The 17,396-nt window shown below is 40.1% G+C and overlaps 1 protein-coding gene across 1 annotated transcript; it reads left to right on the forward strand.

Annotated features, from left to right (window-relative positions):
- Nucleotides 1–435: 435 nt before the first annotated feature.
- On the forward strand, nt 436–2,025 carry LOC141693965 (uncharacterized). The gene is made up of 2 exons (XM_074499162.1): nt 436–532; nt 1,010–2,025. The coding sequence occupies exons 1-2, from the start codon at nt 449–451 to the stop codon at nt 1,868–1,870; spliced, it is 945 nt and encodes a 314-aa protein (XP_074355263.1). The 5' UTR covers nt 436–448; the 3' UTR covers nt 1,871–2,025.
- The last annotated feature ends 15,371 nt before the right edge of the window (nt 2,026–17,396 follow it).

A 17,396-nucleotide genomic window follows, 5' to 3' on the forward strand; every position in this document is an offset into this window, starting at 1 on the left:
CCAAAGGCGGCTAGGTTTGTATTCCTTCTACTAGTAGAGAAAATTTCGTATTCGGCTGATCACCGGTACGTGGTTTATTCCAGTATAGTCCCTTCCTCCACTTTGGATAAATTGTTGTGAAACCTACAACAGAAGGCCGATAAGGCTGAGTTTTAAATAAGGATGTTGATGTTCATATATCACATCCATATGAGAATCTTGGTTCAAGCATCATATTGAGATTTTGAGATAAAATGAGTACGAGTATAAGCCGATTAAACTGATACAGTTAAAGTTGAGTTTTTCATAAAATTGACAAGCATATAAACTTTTAGAAACCTTGGTTATACAATGCCTAATGGTTGTTTTTCCCTAAATGATTATATTGAGATAATGGATATCTATATCTTGCTGAGCATTAGTGCTCACTCTTGCTTTTATAAATATCATATCACAACAGATTACCAGCATGGCCCGAACCAGGATGACTGCCCGCAAACGGGTAGGGGACGCCCGTGAGTACCGTAGACTGTTCGTCCGCCAGCCACCTCAGGTAGACGAATAGAGATAGTTTCCTTTTGAGTACTTGAACCAAGACTATTTGTGACCCGAGTCAGTCTCATGTAGAGCTGTTCTCGGCATTCACTCTTTTGAGATAATTTCCTTTGGTCTGTAATAACTTAAATACTTTAACGTTAATTTAGTAATGTTTCTGAGCATATAACCTGTGTGTGTGTGAGTTTGGTTAAAAGGTCGAGTAATGATGTGAAAAGAGGATTAATTATTTATTAGTCAATATTAAGTGATCGTAACGACCCGAATTCCCGACCTTGAATTTGGGGGTGTTACAGAAATGGTATCAGAGCCCTAGGTTATAAGTCTCAGAAATGTTAGGTGAATCAACTGAATCAATGAACTAGAACTCACATAGAGTTCGTAGTCGGGCTACGAGGGTAGCACTGATATTAAGAACCCTTAGGGGTGATTTAAGTATCCAAGGATAGTAATACGTGTGTTAAATGACTTGTAGGTACCCGATGTGTTAGACCCTGAGGCTGTAGAGGCGTACGAGAGAGAGCATGATGAGGCCCTTTTAGCTGAGATCGAGGTAGCAGACCCTGCCCCCACTGTGGGCTTAGAGGTATTCGAGTACCCGGAGACTGACCCTGAGGAGGACTCAGAGGAGGACCCCACTGAGCCAGACACTGAGATAGCCCCTCCTGAGGATATTCCATACGGCAGCACGGAGGTTTCGTCTCCAGAGATGATGAGGGTGGATGTGCATCAGAGGTCGATAGAGCGTTTGTTAGATCGGATCTCAGCAGCCCAGGCTCGAGTCGCTGAGCTCGAGAGCGAGACGGGAGTAGCAGATTTGATGGATAGGATGATAGCTCTGCAGGCTAGAGTCACTGCACTGACTGAGGAGTTAGAGGCGGAGCTAGGGGCATCCACCCCAGTGAGGACACCCACCTCATCCCCTGTACCAGTTAGTCCCGCACGGACTGAGACCGACGACGGCATGGACCCTATTCTTGACGGTGTGGCAGCGACTCCTGCAAATTCCCCACTTCCACCACCCCTACCAGTCATATCCCTAGCAGTTCACGACTGGGTGGTAGGTCGCTATGCTGCTGATCTGACAGCGGCTGAGGCCCGTATTACCGAGCTGAGGGACCAGCTTTCCATCGAGCGGCACATGAGGATAGAGGCCCGAGCCAGGCGAGGATACCCCAGCGCCCGACGCGTGCGCAGGACCATTCGCCGCATAGAGCAGAGGACCATCGGTAGGATTCACCGCTTATCCCCCCAGCGTGACTTGGTGAGTAGGCGCGAGGTTATTAGGGTTGTGGTTCGCGCTATGAGGCGGATTCGTGATGTTACTCATGGCTAGTGGACACTGTTAGTAGTTGGTTGTTGTTCCTCAGTGGTGGTACTTAGTTGTTTTGTGATAGTTGTTCTGGGTTGTTGTCTTTGATAGTGCCACCAGCTAAGGATTATTGTATTAAGGCAAATTGTACTTTTATTATTCAGTATGTTGTACCTAGACCCGGCGTATGGCCAAATTATGTATAATTATCATGTTGTTTAATTGCGATTTCTAGATTGTGGTTTAATCTTCTTTCATACCTGCATAATTACATACTGTCATAACAAATCAGGAAGCATGAGAATTGGCAAGTGGAAACAACCTAAATAAGTTTATGTAACAGGAAAATGCCGCCAAGGAGAATAGTAACAAGAACTCGCCCGGCTGCATCTGGCGGCCAGGGTAGTAATAATGAGCAAGGGCATCGAGCACAGACCCCACCATTAAGATTTAACAAAGAACGAAATGAGTATGATGATGAGGACTATGAGGAGTCAGAGGCTGAAGATACTCAGGGGATGGAAATGCCAGTGAACCCTATGGAGCAGTTTGTAGAACTTCTGAGGCAAAACCTGCAGCAGCAACGACCACCCCAGCAACCCCAGCAGGCCATGGCTAATGCATTTAAATCTTTCAAGTCGGTCAAGCCCCCAGAGTTTCACGGTGTTACTGACCCAGTTCAGGCCAGGGCTTGGCTAAAAGAGGTAGAAAAGACCTTTGAGCGAATCGGCACTGAAGAAGCCCACAAGACTAATTTTGCCACTTATCTCTTAAAGGGTGAGGCTAACTATTGGTGGGAAGCCAAGAAAAATATGGAGCCCCAAGGGATTGTTACTTGGGAAAGATTCACTGAGTTATTTTTAAAGAAGTATGTCCCGAAGTTTATGGAGGTTCAGATGCAGCGAAAGTTCCTAGAGCTGAAACAAGAAAATATGAGCGTAGCGGAATATGAAGCTAAGTTCACAGAATTGTCGAGGTTTGTGCCACAACTGGTGGGTACCGAAGAGCAAAAGGCTGAGAGATTTCAACAGGGATTGAAACAGTGGATTCAGAATAAGCTGGCAATTCTGGAGATAACTGACTATGCCACCCTAGTGCAGAAGGCCACGATAGCTGAAGCAGGGAGTGAAATGAGCCAGAAAATGAAGCAAACTAAGAAGCGAAAGTTTGATGGTCAAAGCCGGAGTGTGGGAGGGGGAAGCTTCCCTAGTAAGTTTGTCAGGGGGACGGCCTCCCAACCCAACCGCAGTACAGGATTCGGGGGATCAGGGGGCGTGAGTGTGGCCCGGAGCGGGAACCAGACGGGAATGTCTTATCATAGCCAACCACGACCCCCTCTGCCAGAATGCAAGAGCTGTGGTAAGAAGCATTCTGGGCAATGTATGCAGAAACCAGTGACATGCTTTAAATGTGGTAAGGTGGGGCACTATGCCACAGCTTGTAACCAGGAAGCGGCTAAGTGTTTCCAGTGCGGAAAGACAGGACACATGAGGAAGGACTGCCCTGCGGCGGCCCCAGCTAGCTCAAGGGGTAGTGTAGCTGCATCTAACAGAGTGCCGACTGCCAGAACCTTTAATATGACTGTGAAAGATGCCGTGAGGAACACCAATGTTATAGCAGGTACGCTCCTCCTAAACTCCAATTCCGCCAATGTGCTATTTGATTCTGGAGCTACTAAGTCTTTCGTGTCTAAGGAATTTGCTGAAAAATTGAACTTAAAAGTGGAACCTTTGAAAGAATCTTTGCAAGTGGAAATAGCTAATCAAGAGATTATCCCTGTAAATCAAGTTTATGCTAACTGCAACCTAGAATTAGGTGGAGTAAGATACCCAGTAGATTTAATTCCCTTTCGACTAGGGGAGTTTGATGTGATATTAGGAATGGATTGGCTATCTAGAAACCATGCCCAGATTGATTGTGAGGGGAAGAAAGTAAAATTGAAAACACCTAGTGGTAAGAGTGTAATAATTAAGGGGCAACGGCAAACCAAGAAGTTTCTAACTATGGTGCAGACCAAAAGACTTTTAAGGCAAGGATGTGAGGCCTACTTGGCTCACGTGGTGGATACCAAACGAGAAACCCCTGAGATCCACACCATACCCGTAGTTAACGAGTTTGAGGATGTATTTCCCAAGGATCTTCCCGGACTACCTCCGGATCGGGAGATAGAATTTGCCATTGATTTAGCTCCCGGCACGGCACCAGTATCAAAGGCCCCGTATCGTTTGGCCCCCGTCGAGATGAAAGAGTTGGCTGATCAACTGCAAGATCTATTGGATAAAGGAATGATTAGACCAAGTGTGTCCCCGTGGGGTGCACCCGTATTATTTGTGAAGAAGAAGGACGGCAGCATGAGACTGTGCATCGATTATCGAGAGCTGAACAAGCTGACCATTAAGAACAAGTACCCATTGCCAAGAATAGATGACCTCTTTGACCAACTAAAGGATGCCACATGTTTTTCCAAGATTGACCTTAGGACAGGTTATCATCAACTTAAGATCAAACCGGAAGATATACCTAAGACTGCATTTCGTACTAGGTACGGACATTATGAGTTCCTGGTTATGTCATTTGGTTTGACTAACGCGCCCGCGGCTTTCATGGATCTGATGAACAGAGTCTTTAAGAAGTATCTGGACGAATGCGTGATAGTCTTCATCGATGATATTCTAATTTACTCTAGGTCGGAGGAGGAACATGCGGAACACCTCAGGATAGTATTGGAAATCTTACGAAAAGAAAAATTGTATGCCAAATTCTCAAAGTGTGAATTTTGGTTGAAAGAAATTCAGTTTTTGGGTCATGTGATTAGTAAGGAAGGAATTCTCGTAGACCCCGCAAAGATAGAAGCTGTCGCTAATTGGGAACAACCAACCACGCCCACCGAGGTCAGAAGCTTTATTGGACTGGCCGGGTATTATCGAAGGTTTGTAAAGGATTTCGCCAAGATAGCAGGCCCGTTGACTAGACTTACTCGGAAAACAGAAAAGTTTGTTTGGACGGAGAAATGTGAGGAGAGCTTCCAAGAATTGAAGAAAAGGTTGGTATCGGCCCCAGTGCTGGCCCTACCAGACGATAAAGGGAACTTTGTGATTTATAGTGATGCGTCCCATAAGGGTTTGGGATGTGTGCTGATGCAGCACGGTAAGGTGATTGCCTATGCATCCAGGCAATTAAAGGAATATGAAGTGAGGTACCCCACCCATGACTTAGAATTAGCCGCCATAGTGTTTGCCCTTAAGATGTGGAGACATTACCTATACGGAGAAAAGTGTGAAATTTATACTGACCACAAGAGTCTTAAATATATCTTCACCCAGAAGGAGCTAAACATGAGGCAGAGAAGGTGGTTAGAATTGATTAAGGACTACGACTGCGAAATTCTTTATCACCCGGGGAAGGCCAATGTGGTGGCCGATGCCCTTAGTCGTAAGGAAAGATTGAAAAGGATCACCACGTCAGAGGATTTGATCAGAGAATTTGACAAGTTAGAGATTGAGGTCAAGGTTGCTGAGCCAGGGACCGAAGGTTTGTATGAGATGGTTATGCGACCGGAGCTACTGGAAAAGATTAGGCGATGCCAAGAAATAGTGTTGAGGGAGAACAAGGAACTGGTAAGCGGAGAGGAGGCCAAGTGTGACCCAGACGAGAAAGGAATCAGGAGGCATGCCTACAGGATATGGGTCCCTAACGTCCAAGAACTAAAGGATGAAATTTTACGGGAAGGACACAGCTCTAGATATACGGTCCACCCAGGAAGCACTAAAATGTACCAAGATTTAAAAGAGTACTACTGGTGGCCTAACATGAAGAAGGATGTAGCGGAGTGGGTCAGTAAGTGTATGACCTGTCAGAGAGTAAAGGCAGAACACCAGCGACCAAGCGGACTCTTGCAACCCTTAGAAATTCCGATGTGGAAATGGGAGCAGATAGCTATGGATTTTGTGGTAGGATTACCCCGAACTAAGACTAACCATGATGCAATATGGGTAATTATAGACCGACTAACCAAGTCAGCGCACTTTCTCCCAATCAAGGAAACCTACACAGTGGATAGATTAGCGGAGCTATACATTAAAGAAATTGTGGTAAGGCATGGAGTGCCAGTAGCTATCGTATCTGACCGAGATCCTCGATTCAACTCCAGATTTTGGAGGAGCTTTCAGGAATGCCTAGGAACCAAACTAAACATGAGCACCGCTTACCATCCGCAAACAGATGGACAAAGTGAGCGAACCATCCAGACATTGGAGGACATGTTGAGAATGTGTGTAATTGATTTTAAGGGTTCTTGGGATGAACACCTGTCTTTGATAGAGTTTGCTTACAACAATAGTCATCATGCGAGTATCGGAATGCCCCCATACGAGGCGTTGTATGGCCGAAGGTGCCGTTCGCCCTTGTATTGGGATGAAGTAGGTGAGAGAAAGTTACTAGGTCCCGACTTGGTGCAAAAGACAAGGGACATAGTTCAATTAGTCAGAGGACGCATAGCAGCAGCCCAAGACCGACAGCGTAAATACGCCGATCTGGCACGAAAGGACAGAGAGTATGAAGTGGGTGACCAGGTGTTTCTGAAAGTGTCACCATGGAAAGGATTGATGAGATTTGGGAAGAAGGGGAAGCTGAGCCCCCGTTATATTGGACCTTTCGAGATTCTAAGACGGATAGGACCCGTGGCATACGAGTTAGCTTTACCTCCAAATCTTCAGCAGGTCCATAATGTTTTTCATGTATCAATGTTGAGGAAGTATAATGCGGATGCCAAACATATAGTGGAGCATGAGCAAGTAGACCTTCAACCAGATATGTCCTATGTTGAGCAGCCAGTCGAAATCATTGACCGAAAAGAGCAAGTACTCCGGAACAAGAGTGTCAATCTAGTCAGAGTCTTATGGAGGCATCACAACGTCGAGGAGTCGACTTGGGAATTAGAGAGTCACATGCAAGAAAAGTACCCCCATCTATTTGTGGATTGATTCCGGGACGGAATCCTTTTAAGGGGGGGAGACTGTAAGAACCCTGATTTTTTGTAATATTTTAAAACTTCTGTGAATAGTAACTTGAGCTGATTAAGTAATACGTATGGGGATCATCATAAAATGAATAGTGGAATTTTGAGAATCCGAGATCATATTCTTGTTTATCGAGGAAAATAAGTGAATGTAAAAGCCGACGAAATTCGAAGATTTACGATTATACTACATTTTTTTCGTATCCGTAAAGAATGGCGTAGAACCGGGAATACTACATGAAATAAATAATATATCAAGGTGTTTCTATGATCAAGAGAAGGAATGGAATTGGTTATAGTATTATAAGCGATAAAAGAAATCGCTACGAAACAAGTCGTTATACGTGGAATCTATCGGAATGGAACGACGATTGCGTTTACGATAAATAAAGGAATGAGAAATTAAATCCCATGCAAGTTGGCCATGCATAACCAAGTCCTAACTAGTAGTTAGGAGTGTAACTAGATGATTAGAAGTTAACTAGAATAGTTAGTGGAATAGTGTTGAATAGTGATGGGAGACAAACAAGTACACAAGCCATACTTCTCCCTTTTCTCACTTCATCACACAATCAAACCAACCTATACCTTTGCCAAATTATTGTCAAATCTGCTGCATACATCCCATATATTCATTATACACTCCCACACTTCATCCACAAAAGAAAACAACCCTCTTTTCCCTCACTTAAAGCTCTCCCATTTTACATTCCAGCAGTTCGGATTTTCTGAGCAAGGGAGAAAGAAAAATTCATAACTCAAAATGTACGCATTCAAATGTCATGAAATTTTTACCATAGCTTCTATATATCTTGGGTAAGATTCGTACCAAATTTCAGCCTCAAATTAGTTTTTTTCAATTTTATAAAAATGTTTGAATGAGGTGCTGAAAAGTAACTCCAAAATTCTAACTTGTTTCTTGGTTTTGTTTCTTAAGGATCTAGCCCTTCTAAGTGTTTTTCAAGCAAACCAAGCCCTAATCACCTTAGTACTAACCCTCCTAGTGCTCAATAAGGTATAACTTCCAACTCTTTAAAGTTTTAAGGGTGGGTTTAAGAGTTATTTATGATGTAGTGTCAAGATCCAAGAGTTTGTGTATGTGTAAGGTTGTTTTACTCATATTCTTGCTAAGTACTTGAGTTTTTGAGTTATGATTCTTTTATTTGATGATAGATAAAGTATATAAGGTGTATGTGGGTGGATCTTGAGAAGTAAGAAGTGTTGTGTTGGTCATAAGTAGTGATTGTGTCAAGAACAAGTAGTAGAAATGGAATATGGAGCCTATTGCACTTGGTCTGCCTTCTGCAGTGTATTCGGCCATGTAAATGTTTGAAATTTGTGAGTCACTGGCCATGACTGGGTAGATCTTGATTTGTAGTTTCTGTACATGTGTGGATCATCACGAGGGGATTTACGGTTTAAAAATTATGATCGTTTTAGTGTAGAGCGTTCATACGAAAAGCCAACTGCGCATAGGCCACTTGCTTAATAATTTTGAAAGGCTAAAAATGATTTCGAAAATTTGGAAAAATCATGATAATTAAATAATGCAGCAAGGAAGACTGTCCAAAAAGAATTTTAAGAAAATATTAATTTTTCGATTTTATAAAAATGTTTTAGTAAAGCGAATCGATAATCGCGTACTAACTAAGATCGTTGGTTATTGATTTTAGATCGCCAACAAAAGCCCCGAGACCATACCACTCCTAGCACTCGAGGCAAGTTTACGAAACCCTAACACAAATTATCCATGCTATATATACTTTTGTGATATTGATGCCATGATTTATAATTCGAAAATATATGCTTGTCTGTGATATCAATACATTCCAATTATGTGATTATTTACGGAGACGAACTTCGTTTTATACGAGTATGAGAAATTGAAACGTAATTTTAATATAATACAAGATAGTGGGAGTCGGAGATAGTTTTAAATCAATTTAATCCCGGAACGAGCCGGACGCGGAAAATTTCGATTTCAATAAATAAAGTACTTTCGCGTAACATACATATCAAACGAGCGATTGAGATTTGATTTATAACTAAAAGAGGTAATCGAATACTCACTCAAGGGATATCCTACTTGACTATTTATTTATAAGTAATACCTAAAGAGTTACTAAAATATCCGGAAAATACTTAAAGTAATATTGAAAAGTTTTTAAATCAATTCACTCTATCTAAAATGTATGTAACCATTCGAAGGATAATTATAAGATGTCGAATCCCGTCTTAAGTATTTAATTAAGATTTTTATCAATTCATTGAACCTTATTAAGAAACATTTTGTACTTAAGGTTTTATCAATTCATTGGACCCTTCATAAAAATATTATGAGACCGTAAATATTTAATATTACGTACCTCAAAAAAAAATCATTTAAAAATAGACATAGTTCCCAAGGATACTTTCTAAATTATTCAAAATTTCTCGGAAGAGATCAATCATCTGAAACTTATCAAAACCTTAGGGAACTTAGTCTAGAAGCATGAAGGTTTTGCTTCCTCGCTCAATGAAAAACAAGTGAACAATATATGTAAAACTCTACTACGGTTAAGGGTAGAAAACGATTTTTAAATTCAAAACTCCGACAACTCCCAAGAATCAATTGTAATAAAAGTGACCGATAAATTACCTTGTTTAAAGGTCAACTGAGAACGATCTATTCCTTCGATAAAGGATTTTATCTAAATGATATAATTGTTTTGGGACTGGAATGTGGCTTACCCGGCACGGAGAGGTATCGGGTAGTGACCAAGCGCGGAGTGGCGCAGTATACAGTTATGTGGTCTCTGTGACCATTGACTTTCGGACTTGCACGGAAATGGGCAACCATCGTGTAATGTCTTGATAAGCCCAAAGGCGGCTAGGTTTGTATTCCTTCTACTAGTAGAGAAAATTTCGTATTCGGCTGATCACCGGTACGTGGTTTATTCCAGTATAGTCCCTTCCTCCACTTTGGATAAATTGTTGTGAAACCTACAACAGAAGGCCGATAAGGCTGAGTTTTAAATAAGGATGTTGATGTTCATATATCACATCCATATGAGAATCTTGGTTCAAGCATCATATTGAGATTTTGAGATAAAATGAGTACGAGTATAAGCCGATTAAACTGATACAGTTAAAGTTGAGTTTTTCATAAAATTGACAAGCATATAAACTTTTAGAAACCTTGGTTATACAATGCCTAATGGTTGTTTTTCCCTAAATGATTATATTGAGATAATGGATATCTATATCTTGCTGAGCATTAGTGCTCACTCTTGCTTTTATAAATATCATATCACAACAGATTACCAGCATGGCCCGAACCAGGATGACTGCCCGCAAACGGGTAGGGGACGCCCGTGAGTACCGTAGACTGTTCGTCCGCCAGCCACCTCAGGTAGACGAATAGAGATAGTTTCCTTTTGAGTACTTGAACCAAGACTATTTGTGACCCGAGTCAGTCTCATGTAGAGCTGTTCTCGGCATTCACTCTTTTGAGATAATTTCCTTTGGTCTGTAATAACTTAAATACTTTAACGTTAATTTAGTAATGTTTCTGAGCATATAACCTGTGTGTGTGTGAGTTTGGTTAAAAGGTCGAGTAATGATGTGAAAAGAGGATTAATTATTTATTAGTCAATATTAAGTGATCGTAACGACCCGAATTCCCGACCTTGAATTTGGGGGTGTTACATTTACCATGAATTAATGATTTGTTTGATCAGCTTAAGGGAGCATGTTACTTCTCAAAGATTGACTTAAGATCTGGCTACCACCAACTGAAGATAAAGCCTGAAAATATCCCCAAGACTGCATTCAGAACAAGGTATGGGCATTACGAGTTTTTAGTGATGTCGTTTGGATTGACGAATACACCAGCGGCTTTCATGGATTTGAGGAATAGGGTATATAAGGAGTATCTGGATAAATTTGTTATTGTATTCATTGATGACATCCTCATATACTCGAAGAATCCGGGAGATAACGCAATGTATCTACAGATTGCCCTTCAGAAGTTAAGAGAAAAGCAATTATATGCGAAGTTTTCTAAGTGTGAGTTTTGGCTGACAGAAGTACAGTTTCTTGGACATGTGGTGAGTAATGAGGGTATCAAAGTAGACCCAGTAAAGATCGAAGTCATATCAAAGTGGGAGCAACCGAAGACACCAACAGAAATAAGAAGTTTTCTTGGATTAGCAGGATATTATCGAAGGTTTGTGAAAGATTTCTCGAAGATTGCATTCCCATTAACCAAGTTGACCAGGAAGAATGAGAAGTTCGTTTGGACGGAAAAGTGTGAAAAACGTTTCCAGGAATTGAAATAAAGATTAGTGACGGCTCCAGTGTTAGCATTGCCGGATGAGACGGGAAACTTTGTAATCTATAGTGATGCTTTTTTTGAAAGGATTGGGTTGTGTATTAATGCAGCATGACAAAGTGATTGCTTATGCCTCCAGACAGTTAAAGCCTCACGAACAGAAATATCCAGTTCATGACCTTGAGTTGGCGGCTATAGTGTTTGCTCTGAAGTTATGGCGTCACTACTTGTATGGAGAGAAATGCGATATTTATACAGATCATAAGAGCCTGAAGTACATATTCACGCAGAAGGATTTGAACATGAGGCAGAGAAGGTGGTTGGAGCTAATTAAGGACTACGATTATTCGATTAACTATCATCCCGGTAAAGCCAATGTGGTGGCTGATGCCTTGAGTAGAAAGGAAAAGTTGAATATGATTAAAATGGCGGAAGAACTAGCACGATATTTGAAAGAATGGAGATTGAGGTTCGAGTACCTAGCGAAAGTCAAGAGCAATTATATGAAGTTACTTTCCTGCCGGCATTGATGGAAAAGATCAGAAGGTGTCAAGAAGGAGTTATGGAACAGGAGTCGGATACTTTAACAAGAGAAGAGTTGTATACTCAAAAAGATAGCCAAGGTTTTTATAGATTTTCATCCATAGTTTGGATTCCTAATGTAACAGAATTGAAGAACGAGGTATTGCAGGAAGCGCATAGCTCTAGGTTTTCTATCCACCCTGGTAGTACCAAGATGTACCAGGACTTGAAGAGAAATTTTGGTGGCCAGGAATGAAGAAGGATATTGCCAATTGGGTAAGTAAGTGTCATGTATGTCAAACGGTAAAAGCAGAGCATCAACGACAGAGTGGATTGTTACAACCTTTAGAGATTCCCCAATGGAAATGGGAAGAGATTGCCATGGATTTTGTAGTGGGATTGCCAAGGACGAGAGTGAATCATGATGCTATTTGGGTAATCATTGATAGGTTGACTAAGTCAGTGTATTTTCTTCCGATCAGTGAAAGGTATTCGTTGGAAAATCTAGTTAAGTTATACTTGGATGAGATAGTTACCAAACATGGAGTGCCTGTTTCTATAGTGTCAGATCGAGACCCGAGATTTAACTCTAGGTTCTGGACTAAATTTCAAGAGTGCCTAGGAACGAAACTGAATATGAGCACCGCTTACCACCCTCAGACGGACGACCAAAGTGAAAGGACGATTCAGACCATAGAGGATATGTTGAGAGTCTGTGTTCTGGATTTTAAGGGTAATTGGGATGAACACCTACCTTTGATTGAGTTCTCGTATAATAACAGTTACCATGCCAGTATCGGGATGCCGCCTTACGAAGCTTTATATGGACGTAAGTGTAAATCACCGTTGTATTGGGATGGGGTAGGAGAAAAGAAAGGGTTAGGTCCTGAGTTGGTTCAGCAAACTAGAGATGCCATAGTGTTGATTCAGAAAAGGTTAGAAGCAGCCCAAGATAGACAAAGGAAGTATGCGGATTTGCATAGGAAAGATATGGACTTCGAGATAGGAGCTCTGGTGTTACTAAAGGTATCACCTTGGAAAGGGTTAGTATGATTTGGCCAAATGGGTAAACTTAGCCCTAGATTTATAGGACCCTTTGAAGTTTTGAAGAAAGTAGGAAAGGTTGCCTATGAGATAGCGTTACCACCGCAGTGGCAGCACATTCATAATGTGTTCCACGTGTCTATGTTGAAGCCCTATATCCCTAATTCAAATCAAGACATAGAATATGAATTGATTGAGCTTCAGCCAGATTTGTCCTTTGTGGAACAACCGATTCAAATCCTAGACCGTAGGGAATGAGTCCTTAGGAATAAGTCGATTCCTATAGTGAAGGTTTTATGGAGAAATCCTCGAGTAGAAGAGTCTACTTGGGAATTAGAGTCAGACATGCTTGATAAATATCCTCATCTGTTTAGTTAAGTCAGATTCTGGGGACATAATCTTTTTAAGGGGGAAAGGATATAACGACTCGTGTATTTTTCTTTTATTTTAATATCTAAAAGTGTAATAAAGATTTGAATAATTAAATAAAATGTGTGTATTGATTTTAGCAGCGGCTACTGATTGTTATTTAATTATTTATGACTTGTTATTATGTGGGATTGAATTGTGTGATTTATTAGTGAGTTATATGATTTTATTTCGCTTGTAAAAGTGATTTTATTGTAATTGTAATTCCATAAATACTTGGGTTATTTCTAAAATTGGTTTTATAATTTTATTATTTCAATAATTATTTTTAGAACTTTATAAAATTGAGAAATCAATATTTTATTAATTATTTATCTTTAAATGATTTTCTGGTTGTGTTTAATGGTAAAATCCATATTTAATTATGGAAATATTTAAAAATTACGAAACTTATATTTTATGAAGCTTATAATATTCTGAGGATTTTAAAATTATTTTGGAAATTTTCGGGAATCATTTCATCGTGCGTCGTTTCGTTATTTGTTTAATAGCGGATACGAAGAGCACCTTAAAAAGTGTTTTAAAAATTTTAAAAATTATGTCTTTGTAACTTCGGGTTATTTATGACATTTTGATATTATTTTTATAATTTTCGAGAATTGTTTTTTGTGCACCTTTACCCGTTAATTTTGAATACCGGGGCAAAGCCGACCTTAAATCTTTATAATTATCACAAAATCAACGTGTCAGCTTCTCAGTATTTGCATTTCCACGTGTTGTAAGCAGGAGAAAGGAAAAAAAATAAATTAAAGGGGGGTTTCCCCTTTTCACTGTGTTGCTCGGTCGTTGTCTCCCTCTCTCGAAATCTCTAATCTCTATCTTCTCTCATCTCTCGTTATCTCTCTCTCCCGCTGTATCTCTCCCTTCCCATTCCTTTTTTTCCCCGTTCTTTCTCTGTTTCCGGCGTTCTTCTTCGGCTTCCCATGTTACTCCGGTTTCGCCGCCGCCGTGCTTTTGCTCCGGTGAGCTTGGTGACTCTGTTGCTCAGTTGGTTTATGCATGTATATATATATGTGTGTGTGTGCCCTGTGTAATGGTGTGTGTGTGTGTGATTGTGTTGTGATGGCCGTGAGGCCGTGTGTGCGGTGGAAGGCGGCTGTGTAGTGTGTGCAGCTGTGTTCTTGGTTGTTGGGCTTGGTTCTGTGTTGGGTTTTCTGTGTTGTTGGGCTTGCAGTTCGGGCTTGATTATTGGGCCTTCTGTTGGGCCTATTATTGGGTCTGACAGTTGGGTTTAAAAGTGGGCTCTAATTGTGGGCTTGATTATTGTGCAGTTGGTTTAATATAAATTAATGGTGTTTTTGCAGGGATTTTGTTGACTGATTTTGTGAAATAAAATATCCATGCAGTAAAAAGAATTTTAATAATCAGTGAAATTTTTGGTTGGAATCCGAATTATCGGGTACCTCGGAAATTTTGCCGCCGTACCGCGATGACTCGTTACGAGCGGACGGTGGACGGTGATGACGTTGTTCTGAGTCCTAAATTTTATAAATATATAAAATGATTACGTAAAATATTTTCGGACGTAAATAATTAATTTTGATTGGTGTTGGGATGTACATTGTATAAATTGGTGGAGTAATATTGTGGATTGTTGCGATTATTGACGTCGATCGTAATTGACGGGTAGTCTTATAAACAAATAAGATGCTGTCAGAATTTTCTAAAAATATATTGTAAATGTACATAATTATATTCTACGTGTTACCCCTATTTATGTTCGGGATATGTGATTACGTGATTATATGTAAAATAATAATAATACGAGTCGGGTTATCGTATTGGGTTATTGGATTGAGGATATCAAGCATGTCGGTATAACTAATTAGGGTACTCTGTATTTGTAGATCTTAGTCGAGTTTTTCCAGGATCAAAGTCAGCGTGAAAGCTACTTAGGATTTTGTAAAGCGTTGCAAGGCAAGTACCCCTGACCATTCTTTTGTGGTTCAGTGCATATGAATAGCTAAATGTTTTACTTTCATAATGGAACAGAAACGTTTTAAGTTGCGTATCCCCGTAGTTATAAATCACTGTTTTCAAATTGTTTTGGGGAAAAGTAACTTCGAAAGGTACCTATCTCGAATGAAATGAGTTACAAACTGGATTTTATATGTGTGCTGGTTAAATAAAAGATTTTGAAAATGAGATAGGTACAAGTGTTTTGAAAACTGGATAAAACGGTCAGATATGGGATACATTGGGGCCAGAGTAGGCCTATTGAGGTGGCGTAAGAGGCTAATTCGGTTGCGCGCACTATAAAACCGATTAGTCCAGAAGGTCAAAGACCTAGCTAGTCTCTGAGTTCCGGAATAGGTAAATGGGATGGCAGTTAGAGCCGTTTGGTGTTGATAGCCTGATTAGTTGTCTTCACATATCCGCTACGTATCTGATTGGGATTTATAATTTACATAAGACCATAAGTAGTTGATACAGCGATTTTATAAAATTGGTTAGCATGCTAAAATTGAACTCTGGCATTTACACAACACACTTCTATGTTGTTTTGATAAAGCATGCTAGTTAATGGTATCCAGTTATCTCTGATTTTTATTATATGATGTTGATATTATGATTACAACTCTGTTCCTAATACTGTTACCTTACTGTTTTATTCCGTTATTCATATGTTGGTGCTGCTGAGCGATTATGCTCACCCTTGCAAACTGTTATGTATATCTCGTAGATGCCTAGAAGATCAGTCAGACCGACCCATGTTCCCGCCCCTACTGGACACGGCTCCTCTGAGGTAGTTTGTATCAGGCCATGAGGTCTGATGAGTTGCTGAATAAAGTTAGTGTGTGTAGATGTTGAATAAAAGAGTTTGTAATAATGAGAACCTGAATTATACTTGAACCTGGATCGGATCTTGGTTTGGGGTCAAGTTACTATATTTAATAATAATCCTGTTATTTATATTTTGGTTATTGTGTTTGGTGACGTCAACTCCTGACCCCGGGGTTGAGGCCGTCACATTACCTTTCACCAAATGCATCTTTTTTCTTGGAACTTTCTTAAAGAAAGCAAGGGGCTCATCATCAGCTAGCTGAGCTCCTTATGTGCCACATTCAACCACTAGCTTGGCCTTCTTCTGTTTCATCCATATTGTTGAAATTGTTTCATCAATTAAATCATCAATGCTCTGACACTTCTCTGCATCATCCCTTTTCTGGTGATCCGCTTCATTATTCGCATAATCATGCTCAAACAATCTTCACACATCTTCTTCACCTATCTCACTTTCATCACCATCATCTTTTTCTTCCTCCTATATTGGCAACTTCCATTTACCTGTATATGATGGCTTCTTTACTCTTGTAGCACCAGTCTGTGAGCTTTGAGTTTATAACTCATTAATTTAAATTCCTTTCGGAGGCCTTCTCACAACTAATTTTTGCCTCTTCTTCCTCTTGGCTAACTTGTTCACATGTCCTGTTGTGTTCTCCTTTCTTTTCCTAATTGTCTCTTCATCAGGTGCATCTCCTTGAACAGCTTGATTCTCACCAGACTTCTTAGTGGGGCATTTAGAGACTCTATGGCATTGAAGTCTGCAATTAAAACCTCCAGGGGATGGTGTGACTTGACTTCTGCTACCTCCTTCCCACTCCTCTTCATTTTCTTGGGTCTTCCTCTTAGTTTTTTTAGGAATATCTGTTATTCCCAAACAATCTAAACAAGAATTACAGAAGGGTGGTTGAATGTAATTCTGACTTCTTAAAATTAAGAACAATTCTGCTATAAATATATCTAACTGTGTTTGATTTAGCAATGGCGCGGAATGAAAGTAGCATGGAAATCAAAACACAAAGTAATCAAATACAAGTATTTAAATATTTTCTGATAAATTGAACTTTTCCACCAGAGATATATATTAAGTAGAGAACTCTATATTACAATTTTACACACAGCTGCTTACAAGTTGAACTACAAGAACAGAGAAATTCTTTACATATTTTGCCTTATCTATTTTTCTGGTTATTGCTTACTAGGATAGATTTATTAAAGTTCTACTTACTCCACTTGGCTTATATATCACAAGTTACATGATAAAAAGACAAACTAATAAAATAAAATGTTTTTAGTCTAATTTCATGCTCCTTCGTTTCTCTATCCAGCATCTTTGAATATCTTCAGTTTAGCATGGAAATGGAAATGCTTCTTTGTTCTCTAAACCTGCAAATAGGCTACCACATTCCATTTGCATATAATCAACGCATGTGACTGTCAAG

The sequence above is a fragment of the Apium graveolens genome, chromosome 10 (genome assembly GCF_009905375.1).
Source record: "Apium graveolens cultivar Ventura chromosome 10, ASM990537v1, whole genome shotgun sequence".
NCBI classification, from domain to species: Eukaryota; Viridiplantae; Streptophyta; class Magnoliopsida; order Apiales; family Apiaceae; genus Apium; species Apium graveolens.